General features: G+C 44.3%; 1 protein-coding gene across 2 annotated transcripts in view; it reads left to right on the top strand.

Annotated features, from left to right (window-relative positions):
• Positions 1–15,871, top strand: part of Tead1 (TEA domain transcription factor 1) — a 214,866-nt gene extending 198,995 nt beyond the window's left edge. For both annotated transcript variants that reach the window (XM_052201066.1, XM_052201060.1), the window contains 3 exons: positions 759–899; positions 3,624–3,776; positions 7,782–15,871. In XM_052201066.1, the coding sequence (XP_052057026.1) occupies positions 759–899; positions 3,624–3,776; positions 7,782–7,895 (408 nt within the window). In that variant the 3' untranslated portion in view covers positions 7,896–15,871. The remainder of the gene's footprint in view (positions 1–758; positions 900–3,623; positions 3,777–7,781) is intronic.
• Positions 15,872–20,690: the final 4,819 nt, after the last annotated feature.

Here is a 20,690-nt window from a genome sequence, read left to right as displayed (position 1 = left end):
CTTTGATTGCATAGTCTTTCTGCTGTACTTGTCTCCCACATTAGCTTGTAGCCAGGTGCCATCTTGTCTAGCCTGAGCCTTACATTGTAGGCCATTCATAAGAATGTGTTATATGAGTAGCTATGATTTAGCATCTTTGTAGGTTAGGCCTTTCAGCCCTGGGTGTGGTAATCGTCTTTGTAGCAGTGTTGAGTCAGCTATAGGGACTTGTGTTTTTATTGTTGTTTGTTTGTTTGTTTTGCTTTGTTTTTAAACCTCACAAGATTGGCAGAGTGCACAGTCATTTCATGCCCCTCTTTCTGCACATTTTAGAAACTTTAGCCTTTAGCATTTTCATTACAAGGGTACAGTTCCAATACTGAATGCAAACAAGTCAGGCTAAACGCATCCTGGTAGCATGTCTTCTCAAGGGGAGACTTCCCAGATGTGTACTGACCACAGCAGGGCTCAGTTGGTACGGTGCTTGTCTAGCATGCTTGAAGCCCTGGCTGGGTTCAGCCCCTGGTATCTGGGAACTGGGTATGGTAGGTAGCACATTCCTGTAAGAATTTAGTAAGTGGAGACTGGAGTTTAAGGTCATCTTTGGCTAAATAATCAACCTCAGCCCCTCCTGGGAAGCAAGTGGCTTCCCATCAATAGTTGTAGAGAGGCAGCTGTCTCTTCCCCACTGCTAAGCTGTTCAATGGCTTACCAGCCTGGTTCTTTACCACTGGGATCCTAGGATGAGGGAGTAACCTGCCCCTACTTCCTTCCAACAGGCGGACTTAAACTGCAACATCCAAGACGACGCCGGGGCCTTTTACGGTGTGAGCAGTCAGTATGAGAGTTCTGAAAACATGACAGTTACCTGTTCCACCAAAGTGTGCTCCTTTGGGAAACAAGTAGTAGAAAAAGTAGAGGTAAGTTGGCCTAGAGGAGAAAGTCCTGTCTGGGTAGCCTGTTGCTTTCCAGTTGGCAGGGACCTTTTTAGGTCTCCTTTCTCTTCCATTTCTATCTTTTCCTGGTTACATCATAAATGCAAAGGTAAAAAATGCTTGGGCAGCACCTGAGATCAAACAGGATGCTCTGTGCTAGCATTCTGAGGGAAGTCCTGCCCACTGGCCAGTACTGGTCTCCTTGGTGAGAACCCCTCTCCCCCAGGGGTTCTGGCAGGGCTTCTGGATCCAGGATGCTTCTCCACATCCTAACTGTAGGCATTGTGGGTAAAGGTCAAGGTAGCAGTAATTCCCTTCTGAAACCTGTTTGATACTGTTGTTTTTGTGGGGGATTGGGGGTGCTGGGAAAGTGAAGTAGGGGTAGGGGTTTTTTGTTTTATTTTTTACTGTTTTCATTTTAACTGTTTTTAGTTTACATTTCAGTAGGGAGTGTTGGTCAGTGCCTGTAATCCTAGCACTTGGGAGGATGAGGCATGAGACTCCTGAGTTCATCAAAACTTACAAACTTTTACAAACCTGTTTGTCTTATCAGGGTCAGTTACTTTTGTGACTAGTGTTTGTAGGTGGCAGTCTACCTACCTGATTTTCCAGTGTCTTCTGCCTAACTGCCACCATCTGAAGATTTCAGTTTTATTTGCTTCAGTTCTGGACTCTCCATCCAGGAGCCTAACTTACCTATGGCAAGACTCTCCCTTCCCAGCCAAGCCTAGAGGAGAGGTCTGCCTGTCCAGAGTCTGCCTGGCAGGAGACGGAAGAGGGTTTAAGAGCTTAGGCAGAGCTCTAGGGGCGTGGGCTGCCTTGGAGCCTCCTGAGCACAGCTCCGGCCATGCAAGACTGATGTTAAAATGACAGGAAAGGATACGGGTGGGTTGAGTTGATGGTGAATTTAACAGGGGTCACAAGCGTTCCACAGATGTCTTCCCAGGACTCCAGTAAGAGGTTTTAAATGGAATTTAGTAACTGCATATTAAAGCTTACAGAGGAGGGAGAGCCCGAGGTCATACTTCATGCCTGCCAACAGCAGTGACCAGACAGTGCCTTGCCAGGGGACAGAGATAGAAGAGTAGACTTGAGAGACAGGAAATATAAGTTGGGAATCCTGAGCACTAAGAATAATTAAAATTGGGGTGTAGGGTGTGGCTGCCTTGACAAACTAGCAGGATCACAAAATTAGGATGAAAAGGGGGTTTTGGGGGGAATGATGATCAGCCAACAGGATGGCTCAGTGGGTAAGGTGCTTGCTGCTAAGCCTATGATTCTGAGTTCAATTCCTGGGGTCCACATGGTGGAAAGGAGAGAAAGAACCAATTCCTGTAGGTTTTCCTTGACTCCACCCACATGCAGTGACACACATGCACTAGCCATACAAAAATACAAGTGCAAATGGATAGACTTGTTAAGTTGTAATCCTTTTCCAGCCAAATATTTCTTAGTAACATTCCCATGTATCCTAGGAGCTTCTGGGCCTTGATTTTATAATTAGGTTCTGGAGTCAGATGCAGCAAGTTGTTCTTATTATTCTTTTTCTATCTTTGCTAAGCTAGGAGCCACTTTCCTATTTCCAAATGATATGCACTTTATTTAATGTAAAGAAAGGCAAATGGTTTGAACACTATAATTATATTTAAAATGATGTATTAATATAAATTTATTTGCATTTGTCTTATGTTTTGATAGGATTTTGTGGTTTTTATCATGTTTGCTCTTTGTTAAATTCTAAGTATTTTATGATTTGTGTTAGATTCATATTTCTAGATTCCAATTTCTAGAATAGATAGGCTTTGGGTTTGGGAGCCTGATTTAAAGATCTATATTGAAGGCTTTTCTACAGAGCTGTGTATGGTGGTGCGTGCCTTTAATTCTAGTAGGTCAGGGCCAGACTAGTCTACATAGCCGGTTCTAGGCCGGCGAGGGCTACATAGAGAGATCCATCTTGAAAGAAGATCTGTCTTCAGAGTATCCAGCATAGCAGATTCTCCAGTTTAACCCAGTGGTTCCTCCTTAAGGCTGTGAGCTCTCTGTGTATCGAGGCCTAGTGGTCACACCTGTGGCCGCTGCTCACTGTGCCCAGCGCCCCTTCGGGTTCAGTGCTAGTCATTTATATTTTTCTGGGCCAGAATTTTGACCTCTTAAGTTTGTGCTTCTTTGCCTCTTAAGGTTATTGGAAGCCCTTCCCTTCCCTTCCCTTCCCTTCCCTTCCCTTCCCTTCCCTTCCCTTCCCTTCCCTTCCCTTCCCTTCCCTTCCCTTCCCTTCCCTTCCCTTCCCTTCCCTTCCCTTCCCTTCCCTTCCCTTCCCTCCCCTCCCCTCCCCTCCCCTCCCCTCCCCTCCCCTCCCCTCCCCTCCCCTCCCCTCCCCCTCCCCTCCCCTCCCCTCCCCTCCCTTCACACACACACACACACACACACACACACACACACACACACACACACACACACACTTTTCCTAGAAGGATATATCAGACCGTTTAAAGATCACCCTTTATAACATTTTTTTAAAATTGGAGAAAAATGATAGATTCTGTGTGCCTGGCTGTAAATTTAGAGGTAGGGTTTGTTTTTGATTAAGGAATTGGCAGAAATGACAGAACTTATCAATAGAAGATTCATGTTGAAAAGTTCATGCTCTCAAAAGCAGCCATTCTCTGTGTTTGGAAACATAAAGATACTCACCTCTCTTTTCCCTCACAGACGGAGTATGCGAGGTTCGAAAGTGGCCGATTCGTGTACCGAATAAACCGCTCGCCGATGTGTGAATACATGATCAACTTCATCCACAAGCTCAAACACCTACCAGAGAAATATATGATGAACAGTGTTTTGGAAAACTTCACCATATTATTGGTAATATTTGTCTCCTGGTTGGCATTGGTAGAGCGTGTGCTGAGGCTCTCTGGGGACAGTGAGGAAGGTGGGTGGGAAGGAAGCCAGGTTTTCAGCGAGGATACTTGGGTAACTGGTGCTCACCAAATCCTTATACCATGTTTCTTCATCAGTTGCCAGAGTTAGAGACTTTTTCCTCAAAATATGTTCATAAAATAATAGATTTTATAAGGCATTTTTAAAAAAGAAAATAGTTGTTGATTAAACTGGAAGGTCAGAAGGTCAGTGAGCCCAGTGCTCCTGAGGGGCTGGCAAGGGTAGCTCTGTGGTCCTGCAGCCTCTGAAGGGCTGCCACATTTCTTTGTTGCTAGAATGGGAATCCTGAGTGTTTAATCCAGGGAATCCCTTACCTGGTGTGTTGGTTCTCAATCAGCTATTTACTGTTTTGGTTTAGTTTGAAAGGTTCCTTTTTCACGTATCCCTTCCCATTGAAGAGAGGAAGGAAGGAAGGAAGGAAGGAAGGAAGGAAGGAAGGAAGGAAGGAAGGAAGGAAGGAAGGAAGGAAGGAAGGAAGGAATGTTGACTCTAATTTAAGCTTTATGTGGTAGTACATGCCTGTAATCCCCATCCTTAGGCTGAGGCAGGGGATCAGGAGATTGAGGGCAGTCGGGACTGACTGCATGGTGAAGCCCTATCTTCAGACAGCTGCTGAGGTGGCTCAGGTGGCTTGCCATGCAAACCCAGCAACCTAAGTAGTCATGGCAGAGCCGGAATTTGGAGTCACTGCCATCAGGGACTGGCATCTCTGAGCTCAGACCAGCATCAGCATGCAAGGATGGACTTTGCATACAAGCTTAACTTTCTCTACAGTCCTAGTGAGTCTCAGCTGTGCCTGTGCACTCCTGAAGCCCAGGACCTGGGGGTGTGGGAACGCCGACTTTAGTAGGCACCAGTGTCCTTTTGGTGGAAGATGAGCAGTTTGTAGAGTGAGTGGTGGCAGGGAGCAGGTATCTGTCTTAGAACTGCTGCATTCCAAGCATGTGGGAACTAGGAAGGATGGGTCAGTCAGTAAGGACCTTGCCACACATGCATAAGGCCTGAGTACTGTTTCTCTGCCCCCCAGCACGGAGGAGGTGGGGACGGGTAACTCATTCCCTGGAAGCCATTGGCCAGCTTGGCCTAATCAGTGTGCTCTGTATTTAGATAGAAATTATATCTTCCAAAAAAAAAATTAACTAAGATGGAAGAGTCACACACACCACACACACACACACACACACACACACACACACACACACACACACACACACATGAAAGCAAGTGAAAGTCAGTGACTTGAATTCTTAGGTGGTAACCACCCACCTCTCTTAGCAGGAATTTCAACTCCAGCTCTGTCTGTGACTGCAGGTTGAGTGTTGTGATAGCACCAGTCTGGACTCTGCCTCAGAGAGCCTGGCTGAATTGAATGTGAGATGTCAGAGCCAGGCCCCTAATTCTCAGAGAGCCCAGGTACCTGTCAGCAGCATGCCTCTGGGACATGCGACTTCCACCATTCTGGACCTCATTGGGTTTGGTTAAAATGTGTCATTAAAGCAAGTCACAATGGCAGATACATACAATTCCTGGATTTGACAAATGGAGGCAAGAGCATCAGGAGTTCAAGGCCAAGCTAGGCTATAGAAAATACCCTTCTCAAAACAACAGTAGAGTGTCATTAAGCAGTTAAACAAAATATTTTGATATAAGCAATTAATAATTTCCAAGATACATTTGTTAGAAATAATATCATTGCCTTAAAAAATCTCAGACTTCGGGATTCTAAAAATTGAAAATATCCAATTGATGGACAGGAGAAATTATACTTTCTAGCTCTTGTTAGCAGCTGCTAGCCACCACTTTGCTAAGTAAAAGTGGGTTATTGGGCCAATTTAAGTTCTCCATGGCTGGTAGGCTTGGTTCTCTGGTTGCATCCTGTTGCATTGGGATTGAACTGGACACACCGAGGCGGTGGGAGGACAGAGGTGAGTCATGAGCCAAATGTGCCTGCTGTCTTCATGGGCCTAGTGGTGGTATAGGCCTGTAGTCTACTCAGGAAGCCAAGGCAGGGGGATTGCACATTTCAAAGTCTGCCTAGGCTACAGAGTGTTCAAGGACAGCCTAGGCATCTTAGTGAGACCCTGTCTTAAAAAAGATGGGGCTAGAGAGCCGTAACGGCAGCTGAAAGCACTTGTTCTTACAGTTTCCTCCACCATGTCTTATAGCCATCTGTCACTCCAGTTCTAGGGGTCACCCCCTTCTGGCCTCTGAGGGCACCAGGTATGTTACACATACATACATATAGGCAACTCTCACACATACAAGGTAAAATCAAAATATTTTAAGGCAAAATGAAAAGAAGCCTAGGGATATGCAGAGGTGGAGAATTTGGCCTACCATACATGAGGCCCAGGGTTTTTAAATCTTCAGTACAGACAGACAGAAAGAATGGAATTACAAGAAAATGCATGTGTCTGAGAAATCACAGACCTTATGCTAGATACAAAGACCCTTTGTAAATGTTACTGTAAAAGTCTTGCCATGAACTGCAGTATCATTTCTGTGGTTAAGGAATCGACTCAAGGTCATGGTGATCAACACTGACTGAGCCATGAAATCAGAAATCTTGAACTGAAGATTTGAAGTCTCCATAGCTGTCTGCATTAATAAATGGATCGTTTAAATCTGTATTCTTCACCTCTAAGATAACCAGTGAGAATCTTTAAATTCCCTCAGTTATGCCATGGGTATAGCCTTGGCTGCTGAGAAGTGATTTAATGATTACAGTGTGCCATGGTAACTTATGGCCTTTGAGTCAAAGAAGAAAATGAGTAGATTATGATACACAGTCATTTAAATTGTTGAATATTTCTGAGTGAGACACCATTGAAGTCTAGAGATAGGTGGGGTGGGATTCTCAGGAATGGTTAAGAAGGTGTGTATGTTGAAGGATAAGCAGACATTTTTCATATTTACCAAGCAAGTAAAACTTTTTCCTGAGTGTATACATGGGTATCAGGTGCTAGGAATACTTTGATGGGCTGGTTGAGTGGAGCAGCCATCCCAGGATCAGATGAGAGAGAGAGTTTATCCAGTAAAAGAATGGAAAATAAAATTATCGCCAATGTCTCGCAGAGATGGGCATAGTGCTGAGGTGATGTGGCCTAGCTCAGAGGCAGGGGAGGTCTATAGGTAAGTAGCAACTTTGAGCTGATTAGTCTCAGTAGCTGGTACTTCAGCCTCCTCTTTGCCCTGGAGAACAATGGCACCCAGTCGCAGAGTTGTGAGGTCTGTGCCACACATCTCCTACTGCAGTACACACATAGGAGGCACACAGCGTTGGTGGTCATCATAAAGTTTGTTCACTCAGCAGATGCTCCATCATGGCGTACCATGCCTGAGCTGGCTAGCCAGAAGACATGGTCTCAGTTCTTTACAGTTCGGTAGAGGACCTGGATATTGGAAAACACCAGTCTATATGAATTACAGAACTCCATGAAGAAAATCAGAAGTGAGCCTTTATTTTTTCAGTCTGGGCCACTGAGCTTGGGCGCTTGGAGACAAGGGAAACTTACATGGGCGAAACAGACCATTGCAGAGGGGAAATTAGGCCCTTGACAAGCTAGATAAGGCACTCAAGCTCAAAACGCTTTTGAACATGAAAGTCACAGAGAACCATTGAAGCGTTGTAAGGTACATTTGATCAGATTGTCCTTCAGAGTGTTCCTTCTGAGGTAGCAATGGGCCTGAGGCCAGTGTGAGCTCAGATCTGACAGAGGCTAAGCTCATAAATGTGAGGGAGAGAAACCCATGGGGGCCGTACATGGGTCTTTCCTACACGTTGGAGAGGTACAGCCTGTGTCTGCAGAGAGCAGCAGCAGCAGGTGGGGTGTGTGGGATTCCAGTGAGACTTGTAATCTTCTGAATGTGGCACAGGCTGTCATTTATGTAGGGTGATGGTACATATGTCTTTTTTTTTTTTTTAAACAGGTGGTAACAAACAGGGATACACAAGAAACTCTCCTCTGCATGGCCTGTGTATTTGAAGTATCGAATAGTGACCATGGAGCACAGCATCATATCTACAGGCTTGTAAAGGACTGAACCTGGTTATTTATATAGAGAGATATCTGTATATACACACACATATGTGCACACACACACTCTCCATTATTGAACGACTGACTGTAAACCTCACCACACAGGGTGCTACCCTGGCCCCCCATCCAGGTCCCACCCTGACCTTTCTAATCCTGTTCGAGTGAACTTATTTTTTTTTCCATGTGTTCATGCTATCATTGTAGCTGTGAAGTTGTGATGCAGTTTTTTGTGTATTCCTCAGATCTGCAACCCACAATTCCTTGGGGAAGGTGAATCTTACCAGCCTAAGCTAAGCCTCTCTGCAGACCTGTTTCCTGTTGTGGTAGAAAATACTGAGACAGAGGATTGGCCACGGGGCATTGACTGCCTTTATACAAATGTATTTAGTTCTTTTTGTGTTTTTTCCAACATAAAATTCTTGTTTTAAGATACAAGTAAAATTAATCTTTAAATATAAATGTAAATTAGTACAGGAAAACTAAGATTCTTTAGACTTATCTTTGTAACTAATTAGGGTGGAAGTTATGGAAGAATGTAATTCACTAAATTATTTTTTAAATGAATTTTTCTTTCTTTTTAAAACCAAATGTTAAACTATAGCCTTAAGACATACTTGGTTGAAATATCCTAATGAGACAAATTTGTACCTTCCCCCACCCCCAAGGTTAAAACTAATACCCTAATTCATTAAACTCTTGAAACAGGTGTTACAAAGGAGGAAAACATCACCCCTTATCCTTAACATATATAGTATATTTAAAAATGTAAAATTGTATTGTACTAATGTGATAATTCATTATTTAATGAAAAAGAAAAGATGGCTCTTTTTGCAATAAGTAGATAATACTGAAACAAGTCTAAACTTACAATGTTACAGTCTTGTGTGTGCAGTTACACTTTATATGGTCAACCAAATTTTTTTATGGAGACGAGTTCACATTTGAACCACTGAAATTTAATAGCAAATCTGAAAATTGGCATGAATACTACTGCACTGTGAGTTGCAAAGGATGCAGAATCCTGTGGCTGGAAGGAAATTGTCATCAACCGAGCAAGCAGAAGGCTCATCGGGCTTGGTGTCTCTGCTCCCCAGAATGTCACTGTCACAAGCCTCCTCACTAGCCTGTGGATAGGTTGTTGCTGGTAACGCAGTGTGCATAGGAAGCATCTGTGACTGTAGCTCTGTGTTCATGCACAGGTGGACCTGCAGCTCTTCGAGCTCCTGTTTGTTGTCAGTTTGCTAGTTGCTTCTCACCTCTCTGCATTATAGACATGGATATATTTTCTCTAAGGGCATCTGTCTGTAAGCCTCAGTGGCACTTTACGCATATTCTCTCTCTCTCTCTCTCTCTCTCTCTCTCTCTCTCTCTCTCTCTCTCCTTTTTAAGCAGATTCCCTCATTCTCTTACCAAGAGAATATCCCAAAGCATTGCCCAGCAGAGTTGGTCTGATGTGGCCAACCTCGGGTTACTTGCCTAAGTGCTTTTTCACTGGGAAGCAAGAAAGGTTACCCCTCCACTTCCCAAGAAGGTAAGAGGAAAGCAAGAGTTTCTTTACACACACTCACATGTGTGAGCACACACAAACGTGTACACACAAACCAACTGTTAGGAATATGTAAACACAATAGAAATGATACAAACTTTTTATGTTTAAAAAAAAAAAGCAAAAAACATGGCTTGTTTTTTGCACTAAGGCTATAAAGCAAAATTCTACATCTACTATGTCCAGGAGACACATATGCCTTTGCCCCAACATCAGCTCTGACTGCTTATATTTTACAGCATCTTTTGGTCCTCAGTGGGTGGGCGTGGCTGGCATGTAGTTAAAGGAACCACACTGGATTGACTGTCTCCTCCCAGCAGCATCCTTCATCCCTGGGAGGACCAGAGAAGAATGTGCAAGATCTTTCTATTTGCATTGTGCCTCCCTTATGTAGGCCAATGGGGCCCTGGTTCTCCTCAGGAGAACCGCCTAGGTTCCCTGTTTTAAGCCAGCTCTCAAAGGAATGGCTATCCTGAGTTTCACCTTTTATCTGTCTGCAGACCAGGTGTTTAACAATGTCTCCTGGATATGACATTAATTAATCTTGCGGACAACCCTCTTAGGGAGGTTTCTTTAGCTTTGACTTCCTATGTCTTTATTCAAGAGGAACCCCCTGTATCTTGAGACCAGGAGGATATGACTGAATGGGTACAAATGATCTCCTGAGGCTATAGGTCATCTCAGAATGTGATGGGGGAGAGGCCTGCCGCTCAGGAGTAGAGCTGCCCCTCTGCACCACTAAGGCAGTGGGGACTTATTTCCCAAGCACCAGCTAGAGTATAGTGGTTGATACTGGGTCACAGAGTCAGGGAAGCATGTCTGTTCCCTCACTGTCTGTTCCTCTTCTTCCTAACACCTTTCTGGGAAGTAGTAGGTAGGGGATGTGAATGATCTGACTGACTTGCTCTTAAAACAGCTATAAAATAATTTAATGTATACTAACCCACCACTCCTCTCCCATCTTTTTTTTTTTTTTTTTTTGATTTGGTTTTTCCGAGACAGTGTTTCTCTGTATAGCCCTGGCTGTCCTGGAATTCACTATGTAGACCAGGCTGGCCTTGAACTCAGAAATCCACCTACCTCTGCCTCCCAGAGTGCTGGGATTACAGGCATGTGCCACCACTGCCCAGCTCTCTCCCATCTTTTTCTTTTACACTCAACCCATATCTCCACCCCTCCCAACTCCTCATTCTTTCTTGCCTTTAAAAAGAGAATAACCTTAGTCTTACAGTTATATTGCTATGATGTTAATAATGCCCAAAAGTTGGGGGATAAAGTGGGCTGTCCACATCCTAGTCCATCACTGAAGGCTGCGGGGGAGGAACCTGAGAAACAAGTTGATACAGAGACCATGGAGGAGCGCTGCTCTCTGGCTTGCCCTCATGGCTTGCTCAGCCTGCTTTCTTGTAGAATCCAGGACCATCAGAGGGGTGGCACTGTGCACAGTGGTCTTCTCCCCCCACCCCCCATCACTGATTAAGAAAATGCCCTGCAGGCTTGCCTACAGCCATTGCTTATGGAGATATTTTCTCAATTGAGGTTCCCTTTTCTCAGATGACTATATAGCTTGTGTTAAGTTGACATAAAACTAGCCAGCACACCCACCATGGCTAATTTGTGCTGCCCATATACTCACAGGTGTGGGATATCCATTGGAACAAGGTCAAGCCTGCCAGGAACCACGCTCTTAAACTGAGTTCTCTTCCCCAGAACCATCAACTGTTATTCGCTCCTCGGTCCTGGAATGTTGACCCCCTTGTTCTCACGGTTGCTGTGAGTCTATGAATCCAATGGCCCTGTCTTGTCCAGAAGGTGCTGTTTTGCCCCGTACGCCCCACCCCACCTCCTGTTGTTATAATCTCTGCTCTGTATTCAGCACTGGCAGCTATAAGATCTATAAATCTTGTAGAATTTCCCTGTCTTAATCAGTGACCCAATTATCCTAAAATTGCTTTATTTCCCAAGTGAAAGCGTGCGTTTGGGGTGGGAGGTCTGCCCTCTCTTCTCCGCTTCCTAAAGCTATGGTACCATTGCTGGGGCTTGCCCTCACCCTACTCTCCCCAGTGCTGTCTCACAGTGACTGGGACAGATCTGTCACGGACATAATATAGACATCTTGCTTAGCCACTGCGTAGTTTAGAGGCAACATTTCCAATGAAAGAGACATAAAGTGAACCTAAAACTTCTTCAGAACATGTCTTGGGACCCCCCACGCCCCCCATAGTCCAGCTAACTGGAGGCCAGGGACATTTTGGACCAGTTGATTGGCTGTACCCTGTGCACCATCAGAGGATTGAGAATTCCTGGCCACTTCACAGGTCTCCCAGCTCATTGCCCTGGGTTGTGCAAGGTTCAACCTTAGTTGAAAATGGCTACCCTTTCTCTTACTAAGTCACATTAGCATATTGATAACCAGTTTTTCTCCAATCCGTGACCCTCCCCCTCCCTACCCCACCCTACCCCCCAGTTTTTTAAGGTCAGGGAGAACCAAGTGGCAGGATTCTTCAGTAGCATCTTTTCTTCTGTTAGAGGCTTCTCCTGCACAGCCACCATCTCTTTCCTGCTGCTCTTTCTCTCCTGTCAGGGGAAAGCTGGGGACTGCTAACTAGCAGCCTCCCTATGGCCATCTTACTCCTACTTAAAGAACATTTCTGATTTGACTTACAGCCTACTCTTTCCCCGGGCTTAAAAAGAGAACACCCTCTCCCCCACCTGGTTCTTTCTCACACACACCCCCCCCCCAGGCTCCTCCTCCTCCTTTTCGGTATAGGGTTTATCTTTTCTACTCTGCTTCTGCTGTCTGCCTCATGCCCCGTGCTATCTGTTGTATCTCTTCCATCTTTAGGGATGGAGCGAACTAGTCTGGATCTGTTCCAGAAGGTGCCTCGTTCTCAAACTAAAAGAGAGCATGGTCCATTCCCCTTCATCTTGAAGGGATGAGAGGTGCCTGGTCCAGTCTCTCAGCTATTTAGTCACAGGACAAGGGTGAGGGCTTCTCTTTCATTCATCTTCAGCCTCTCCTGGGTGGAAGCCGGCTTCCTTTGGTGCTCTGTGCTTAAATGACCCCTGAGAATGCATGGACAGAGTCAGCTCAGATCCCCTATAGCTGTCTGGGGACCATAAGTAGATGGCTAGGCTGATGCGCCTTTTGTTTCCTCAGAAGATAATTCTCCAGCCACAGGCTTTGAGTCAAATTTCTATTTACCACACATCCCAGCAGCAAAGTCCTGCCCACACACCAGCCAAAAGAAAACCCTCAGTGTTAAAATCCTTCAGAGGACATTGAGATCCAGATCTTCAGACTTCAGTACCGCAGTGGCGTTAGCCATCCTTTTTATACAACCATGTATTATTGAAGTCACCTGACGGTCAGTTGTACAAACCGGGTACCTGTAATTTGTATAATTTTGTATTTGCTCTGGCGTACCATGCTTGTCCTAAGGAAGGGTAGGAAACCTGTGTGTTGGCATCCTCACCTGTAACATTAGGAGGAGGATGTTTGAGTTGCTGGCCTCTTCTATGTTGATGTTTCTGTGGCTAAGTCCTGCACGTGTCATTCCTGAAAAGCCTTAAATCTTAAGAGAAGTCACGTCGCAGGGTATCAGTGTGACAGGCTGCCTGGGAACCATGAGCCCTTTTGTAAGCTGGAAGCGTTTCTCTTACTACTGTTACTTTTCATAGTTTTCAGTTCACAGCTGCCAAAGCCTCCCAGTAAAGCAGTGCCTTAGTAATACCTTGTAGCCGCCAGCCTTTTCTCAACCTGTTCTGGGTGTCCACTTGCTAATTGGCCCCATATCAGAAGCAGGACAAGCCAAAATCATTCTCATTTGTGTTTCAAAAGCCCGTTTTTAATTCCAGTTCTATAGGAAGCTGATGACTTGGTTTCAGACAACCTGAATCAGAACCCAAGTCGATTCTTTGACCATGCTCTCACGTTCGTATCCATACCAAAACTAAAGGCTGCAGCGCTGCAGCTTACTATGAAGAGCGAATTGTACTTTTCATTGATGCCTTTTTCAATCCATGACCAAATACTTAGCTATTTGTGAATCTTCTGCACTCCAGCTTGAAAGTGCCTTTGGCTCGAGATTCCAGCTTAGAAAGTGCCACCATAATAACGACAATTTGTAGAGAGACCAAAAATATTTTGAGATCACCATAATGCCTTTGGTTAACTGGGATGAGTAACCAACCGCAGGCTTGTATTCTTGAGAGCACCAAGCACCGTGTGGTCCCTGCCTCCTGTGAGTCTGCTGCCAGTGGGGAGCCCCACCACCGCTGTCCTGCACGGCACAGTGTGGCAGTGGCGAGCCCTGCAAACTGTTGTGTCTGTGTGTGCCACCTCTCCCCGGCATGTCCACCAGCTCGTCACCCAGCGTCCCTGGGAAGGAACTTACGCACAAGCACCCGACTCCCCGGCCAGTGGGTGGACACCATGGCTCTGCCTTCCCCCGTGTCCATGTCCAGACTGTAGAGACTCTCGTCCACTGGAACGACAGTGCGCACTTGCCTGCCTACATGTTTGGTTGTTGGAAGCCTCGCATTGAGATGACAGTGCAGAACAAAAATTAAAAATGGGTTCGTTAGGGTCATTGCAGTTGAAGTGTCTGGGCAGTTTTGCCGGCTCCAGATATCCAAATGTGCTGTGAGAGACTTGTGAAGAGCACACGATTTGCAATCCGGCATTTTCAAGGATGTTCGAGTCCTCAACCGACTCTTTAAAGTGTGTGTCAGTTTAGAGTAAAACTTTTTTGCATCTGGAAACCCCATACCGTAAGGAGAAAGAACAAAGGAGGCAAAAAGAAGCCAGGAAAAAAAATAGTTGTTGTTTTTTGTTTTTTTCTTTTTCTTCCTTTGCTGATGTAAGTGTAAAAGTAATGACAGACAACTCTGAAAGTTAGCCTCAAAGCTCTACCACGCAGTTCTCTCGCTCCCTCCCTGGTGTCTAAGGAATAGCCGCTCCGGCTCCCAAATTGCCCGAGTGATTTGTATCCAACTCCAAGTTGTGAGTATGTATAAAAGTCCAGTTTTTTTTGTTTTGTTTTGTTTGACAACTATCAAATGAAAAGGATAATTTCTCAGCACAGGTTAGAGTTAGTAGTTTGCTGTCTTGTACTCCTCCCTGGCAGGGACACACCACAACTTGAAGAACTTAGTCAAATGTGTGTTCTCTTGTGCCTCTTTCTAGCCATCGCTGTCCTGTTTGCAGTAGTTTTCTCTCCTGAACTCTTCGCCCATATCTTTTAAAATGAAGGTTTTTGTATTTTAAATTTACTGTGTTGCAAAGGGTAGGCCCCACTGAAGTCACGCACCATTAACTGAGATGAGATATTTGTATTTATTGTCCCTTCCTAAGTCGTAGCTTGTTTTCTCTGTGAATCTGCATTGGGTCCCATGTCCCACACTACATCATTTTAGATAAAAGCAGCCTCTGTGTGTGTGTGTGTCCCCCACCCTATTCATTCACCACTGTGGGGTCAGGGCCCCCTAGACTCAGCCCTGCTCACCCTGACCCTGGTGGTTTTACCACAGACATTCTGTCTCTTCTAAGAAAGGCGGTCAGAATCCACACATCCATCATGTTAGAAAGCCTGTCTATGAGTTTTGTGTTTTTCTTTTTAAAATTAATTGTTTTCTGTGATTAGTTTCAATGTGTAAAAACGATTATTAACTGCACTTCTTTAAAAAAGAAAAAAAGATGTACATCTCCTGTTACCTCCTTGAAAGATCAACAGCTCTGGGCCTTTTTCAGTGGGCTTATGACTTCAGACAAGGGGAAAAAAACAGTAAAAACAAAAATAGTACGTGCCTGAAAAATGACAAAAAAAAAATCTTTTTGTAACATTTAAAAAACCTGAAAAGCCTTTACTTCTTTGATATGCTCAAATTTTATGTAAATTGGTTTTTGCCACGTGTGTTCCTTCAGATTCTAAGCGACTTCATGGCTTCTCTGTTGTCTCTTGTGTAAAGTGTATAGGATGGGCTTGTGGCGTAAGCGTTTCATCTGGTCAGTGGCTGTTTTGGTCCTGTACTGCTGCTGGGGCTGGGCCGGAACCTGAGCCTCTGGGTGACGGGGTTCCCCTTGGGGAGACTGTGGAGAAGAGGGTGAGGCGGCTCCTTCGTGTTCTCTTAAACTGTTTGCAGAAACTTTCAAAAGGCATTTGGCCAAACCTCCCGCAGTACAGTGTTCTCGTATTTGTTAACGTTTGTGTTTAGGTACTGGTACCTTTGTTTAAAAAAAATGTTCTAAGTGTTGGCTTTAAAGTGAATTTATCTTTAGTATGATAGTTATATGAAAATTATAGGGTTTGTGTGCAGAGAATTTTTTTATAAAGTGCTTTGTAAAAAAAAAAAAACAAATGTATTCTAGCTTTCGCGGTACATATGTGTGATAACTTTAATACCCATGACAGTTAAGTGCAATTATTTCATCACTCTAAAAATGCTATTTTTGTGTCAGTTCCTGCAGGTGTTTTCATGTCTTTGCAAAGTGACACATTTTGATGCCTTCTTGATAAAGTGGTAGACATTTTGTAGCTTTCTAGAAACTTTGTATCCATACGGTATCAATGAAAAATAAAGAAAATGAAAGTGTGGGTCACCTTTCTTATCTGCAACAGTGTGTTCCTGAGAATGAAATCTGCCTTCTTTTTTCTTACTTGCTGTTCTTTTGTTGGAGTGGGAAGCCCACTCCAGCTGGCGGGTGGGAAGTCCACACCAGCTGGCGGTTTGCTCAGTCCTCACCTTCCACTACACTAGTGTTGGGAATTGAGCTTGGGTCATCAGGCCAGTGCCTCCACCCATTGCCTACTGAGATGTGCCCTGTATGTGGTGGGGGTTAATATGTGCATGGAAGGGGCTGGAGCTGTGGCTGTGTCCACTGTGCCTGATCACTAGAGATTTAGGTATGCCCTACATGGTTTCTTAAACAGCCACTAGTCAGCTGTCCTCTCTGTTACAATTGACAAAAATGGGCTCACCGTGGAATTCATGGGTAGAATGCTTGCCTAGCGTACACATAGGCCTTGTGGTTCTAAGCCCAGCACAGAATACATGAGGTAAAGTGCTCCATGCCCTTGATCCCAGCACACAGGAGGTATAGATAAGAGGATCAAGAGTTCAAAGCCACCCTCCACTACATACTTAGTTTTGAGAACAACCTGGGCTACATATGACCCTGCTTCCAAAATCCACAAAAGTTTTGTACAGTAGCTCAGCTTGTCTGTAGATCCCAGACATACCCCAAGAAGCCATCTCTCCTGTGTGCCATGATAGCCCTAGAATAAAAGGCACACACTCCTATGTTGTTAACTTGCTGTGTACATGCCAGGGGCCAGGGACATGTGGAGCAGGGAGTTGGGGTGCAGAGATAAGTGTGCTGCAAGCTTCCTGTTGGTGCCAGGTTTGTTTGTTTGCTTGCTTATTTGCAGTTGGTTGAATGTTGAGTCATGTGCTCTGGCCCTAGCTGCACTGAGGTCAACAGCAGGAAAACCAAACCAGTGCCTGAGGACCCTCAAGGAGCACAGGGGAGGGCCAGCCAAAGTTTGAGGGGACAAGCTACATGGCCGGGAATTCCTGATGCTTTCCTACCACCTGGGTACTACATGGCCGGGAATTCCTGATGCTTTCTTGCCACAGGGGTACTGATTAACACAAGCATAGAAAGCTATTGTGGTGGAATTACTGAGTGACTGACAGAAACCCAGTCAAAATCTATAGTGGGAAATTTTGAAACTCTGCAAAGTTCTGTCCAGAGCCTGTTTATCAAGTGTGCCCCAGTTGTCATGACAGCTGACAGGCCTGACTCTTCAGCAAAGGTTTCCATCCACTCTGACTTCTAAGAGGCTAAGACTTAAAATGTGTACACTATTGGTAAGGAACCAAATAAAAACAAAAACCACAGAAAAATTGAAGATAAATACAGCTAGCCAGATGGCTCAGTGGGTAAGGTCACCTTCCACCAAACCTGACTGCTTGAGTTCAAGCCCCGGAACCCACAGGTTGGAAGGAGGGAGCAAACAGACTTCCATTGTCTGTAAATCATGTAATCTTAAAAACATGAAAGAAAGAAAAGCCCAACAAGAAAACTAATCTTCATTCACAGTATAAATTCTCCATAGGGCCAGTGAGGATTACTTCACAATGGTACAAGTTTGGGTTGATGTGGAATAAAGGGCAAAAATGAACAAAGTCAAGGGGGTAAACTGCCTGTCGTGGTGGGTTGTAGGTGTTCTCTTTATAGAGCGCATATGTGCAGCACAATTGGTTGAGCATGTTCTAATGTACTGAGTACAAACTGGTGAGGCACACGACTGGCGGCCATACGCTATTTTCAGATACAGAATTTGTATGAAGATTGGCCATACCCAAAGCTAGCATACAGGAAACTGGCCAATGCAGAGTGTCTTACTGGGACACAGCCCCCACTATTTGCTAGTTTACTGCTGTGACTTCTTTCACACTGATAGCAAAATTGACTGTGACAAAGACCCTGTAGTCCACAGAATCTTAAAGAATTTCTTTTTGACCTTTTGCATTGTGTGAGGGAAAATGTACCACTCCACTATAAGCCATTAAAAAAAAAAGTCTCTATATTCAATAACCCTAAAAGAGTAGTTTCTCTTTCTTTGGTGTGTAGAAGATACCCTGGTAAGTGGTTATAACTGGAGCTCCCTCAAGCCAGCCAGTTTTCCTTTCCATCCACAGGAGAAGCTCCAGTCTGGACAAGTTGAGTAAGGGAAGTATTTTAAAGTGGGAGATGGGGCGAGTCTGTGTGGGTGTTTATAGACTGGAAGACAACCTCAGGTGTCATCCTCAGAAACATTTGCTTCCTTTGAAATAATCCTCCTGGTCCTAAAGCTTGCCTATGAAGCTAGATGTCTGGCCTTTAAGTCCCAGAGATCCTTCTGTCTCCACCCCAAGGCTAAGGTTACAAGTGTATCCTGCTACACCTGTCTCATTTAATAGTGATGGTTCTTGGGGTCAAACTCAGGTCCTTCAAATGAACTGAATAATCTCTCCAACCCCAGGAATGGTGGTCTTGATCGAGTGCAGCAGCTGAATCTCCTCACCCAGGCAGAACATTGATTTCAAAAGCAGCCGAGCAGTGCCTCCAATGGCTGCCATTCTTCCTCACCCCTGGCTTGCCCTGTCTACTCAGTGTCTCCCTAGATCACTGAGGCTGCTCTCTTTGTTACGTGTCTTGCCCCCTGTTGTCATTTCTGCTTTGTGTCTGATAGCTGAGTGCTGCCACCAGAACCCTAGTATCTCCATATAATTCCCTATCAGTATCCTCTGTCACCGAGCCTTGACTTCAAGCCACTCGCTGTAGTTTTAATGCAGTGTCTCAATCTTCGGCACATAGGAAGTGGACACTCTAGTTTCCACTCTCGTTAATCCATCCCAGGGGTATGGTTTTGACCATAGTTTCTTTGAAGCATCAAGGGGCTGCCCAGCAGTGCATTAGAAATAGCACCTGCTTTCCCCTGGGACATTAATACCTGAGTTTCAGAAAGGCATCCGGTATACCAGTGGCTGTCCCGTAATATAGCCCAGATTCATGTTCTCAAGATTTGCTCCAAGGTGAAGTCTTCCAGTTCCTCTTGGGAGGAATTCAGACTGAGCTGGTCCTGTAGCTCTTGCTGATCTCCATCTTCCAGAAGCAAGGACCAAACTTTTCCAACTGGATCTTGGTGATTTACCCTTAGTGTAGAAGCAGTGATGGGAACTTGGGCAGATCTTGGGGAAGTGTTCTAACTCTAAGTGTCCCCTTGACAATTGTGTCTCAATGGACATGAGACAAAAATTAGAAACTGCCTCAAATCAAACACATACATTTCTCCCAGTCATCAATGAAACAAGCCAATATGAAGAAATGTATAGACAGTTTGAGTTAATGAACACAGTGTGCGTATACAATAGACCTCCGCCTTTTCAAATGTAAGGGAATGACTGGAAGCCAAATACTTGCAAATTAAGCAAATCTCTATATGTCAAAGAACTGCTGTAATAGAATATTTTCTGGCCTTAGTACAATTGAAGTAGAAATCAATATAGGGAGGATCTTTGAAAGGTGTGTGCATATTCCTTTAAAATATATGTGTGTGTAATGTAGACAAATTAGTCTCTAGGAGGCATGCATTCTAACACTTCTAGAACGTTGTATAAGACAGAGGTTAAAGCTGGGCCAGGTATTCACTTCCCAAAGATAAAGAACAAAATAGATACAAGAAAGGAAGAAGGAGAAGAGAGGGAGAGAGAAAAACTCAGGGTGACTTCGGCAAACTAATTAGGAGTCAAATAGATCAACAGAGTTCAAACTTGATTTTTTTCGGGTGTACATAGAAAAATCTTCAGCTTTGGATCAGTGCCAACATAACAACAGGGAAACAGGGTGTCACTACAGATTTTACATGAAATATGATAGATAATAAAAACATACGAGTAAGTTTATATGCCAAGAAAGTTTAAAATACAGATAAAAGAATTAACTGTTAAAACAGATAAACTTCAGAAAATTATCTCATGAAGGCAGTGTAACAGAATGGTGGCCTTAAAATCATTAAAGAGAAAGAGACGGTGGTTCCTAATGGTGCCACACAGCCTGAGGAGGGAACTCCTGTACTCTTATATACACAATTTAGAGCTTAGATCTTCTGAATGCAGAGTGCTAATGGAGAGTGAAGCTGCTTATATATAGAAGATGCACGGTCAGGGCAGGGTGAACAAGAGGGACACTGAAGTCACTAGACATCATTGACATGTCATGTGTCACTCTACAGACTGCCATGTTACTACAGTCCTTGAGGTGTCCAGCTCATTTACCCAAAACATGTAGGAGGATCCAGAGTGTTTCAGATTTTTAAGTATTTGGATGTAATAATGAGATGCCTTGGAGATGGGACTCAAATCTCAACAGGAGATTCAGTTTGGTTTCATATACATTTTTCTTACATAATTTGAAAGTAAACACTCTTTTAATGCGCCTACTTGTTGGCTCCAACCCATCATTGTTTGGTCAGATATGGAATTTCTCTCTTGAAGCCTCTCGTGTCAGTACTTGGGAAGTTTTTTTTTTTTTTTTTTTTTTTAAGATTTATTTATTATATGTAAGAGTACACTGTAGCTGTCTTCAGACACTCCAGAAGAGGGCATCAGATCTCATTACAGATGGTTGTGAGCCACCATGTGGTTGCTGGGATTTGAACTCAAGACCTTCGGAAGAGCAGTCAGTGCTCTTAACTGCTGAGCCAT

The sequence above is a fragment of the Apodemus sylvaticus genome, chromosome 1, assembly GCF_947179515.1.
Source record: "Apodemus sylvaticus chromosome 1, mApoSyl1.1, whole genome shotgun sequence".
Classification (NCBI taxonomy): Eukaryota; Metazoa; Chordata; class Mammalia; order Rodentia; family Muridae; genus Apodemus; species Apodemus sylvaticus.
The sequence above is the reverse complement of the archived record's forward strand: the minus strand, read 5'-3'. Positions and strand labels throughout refer to the sequence as shown.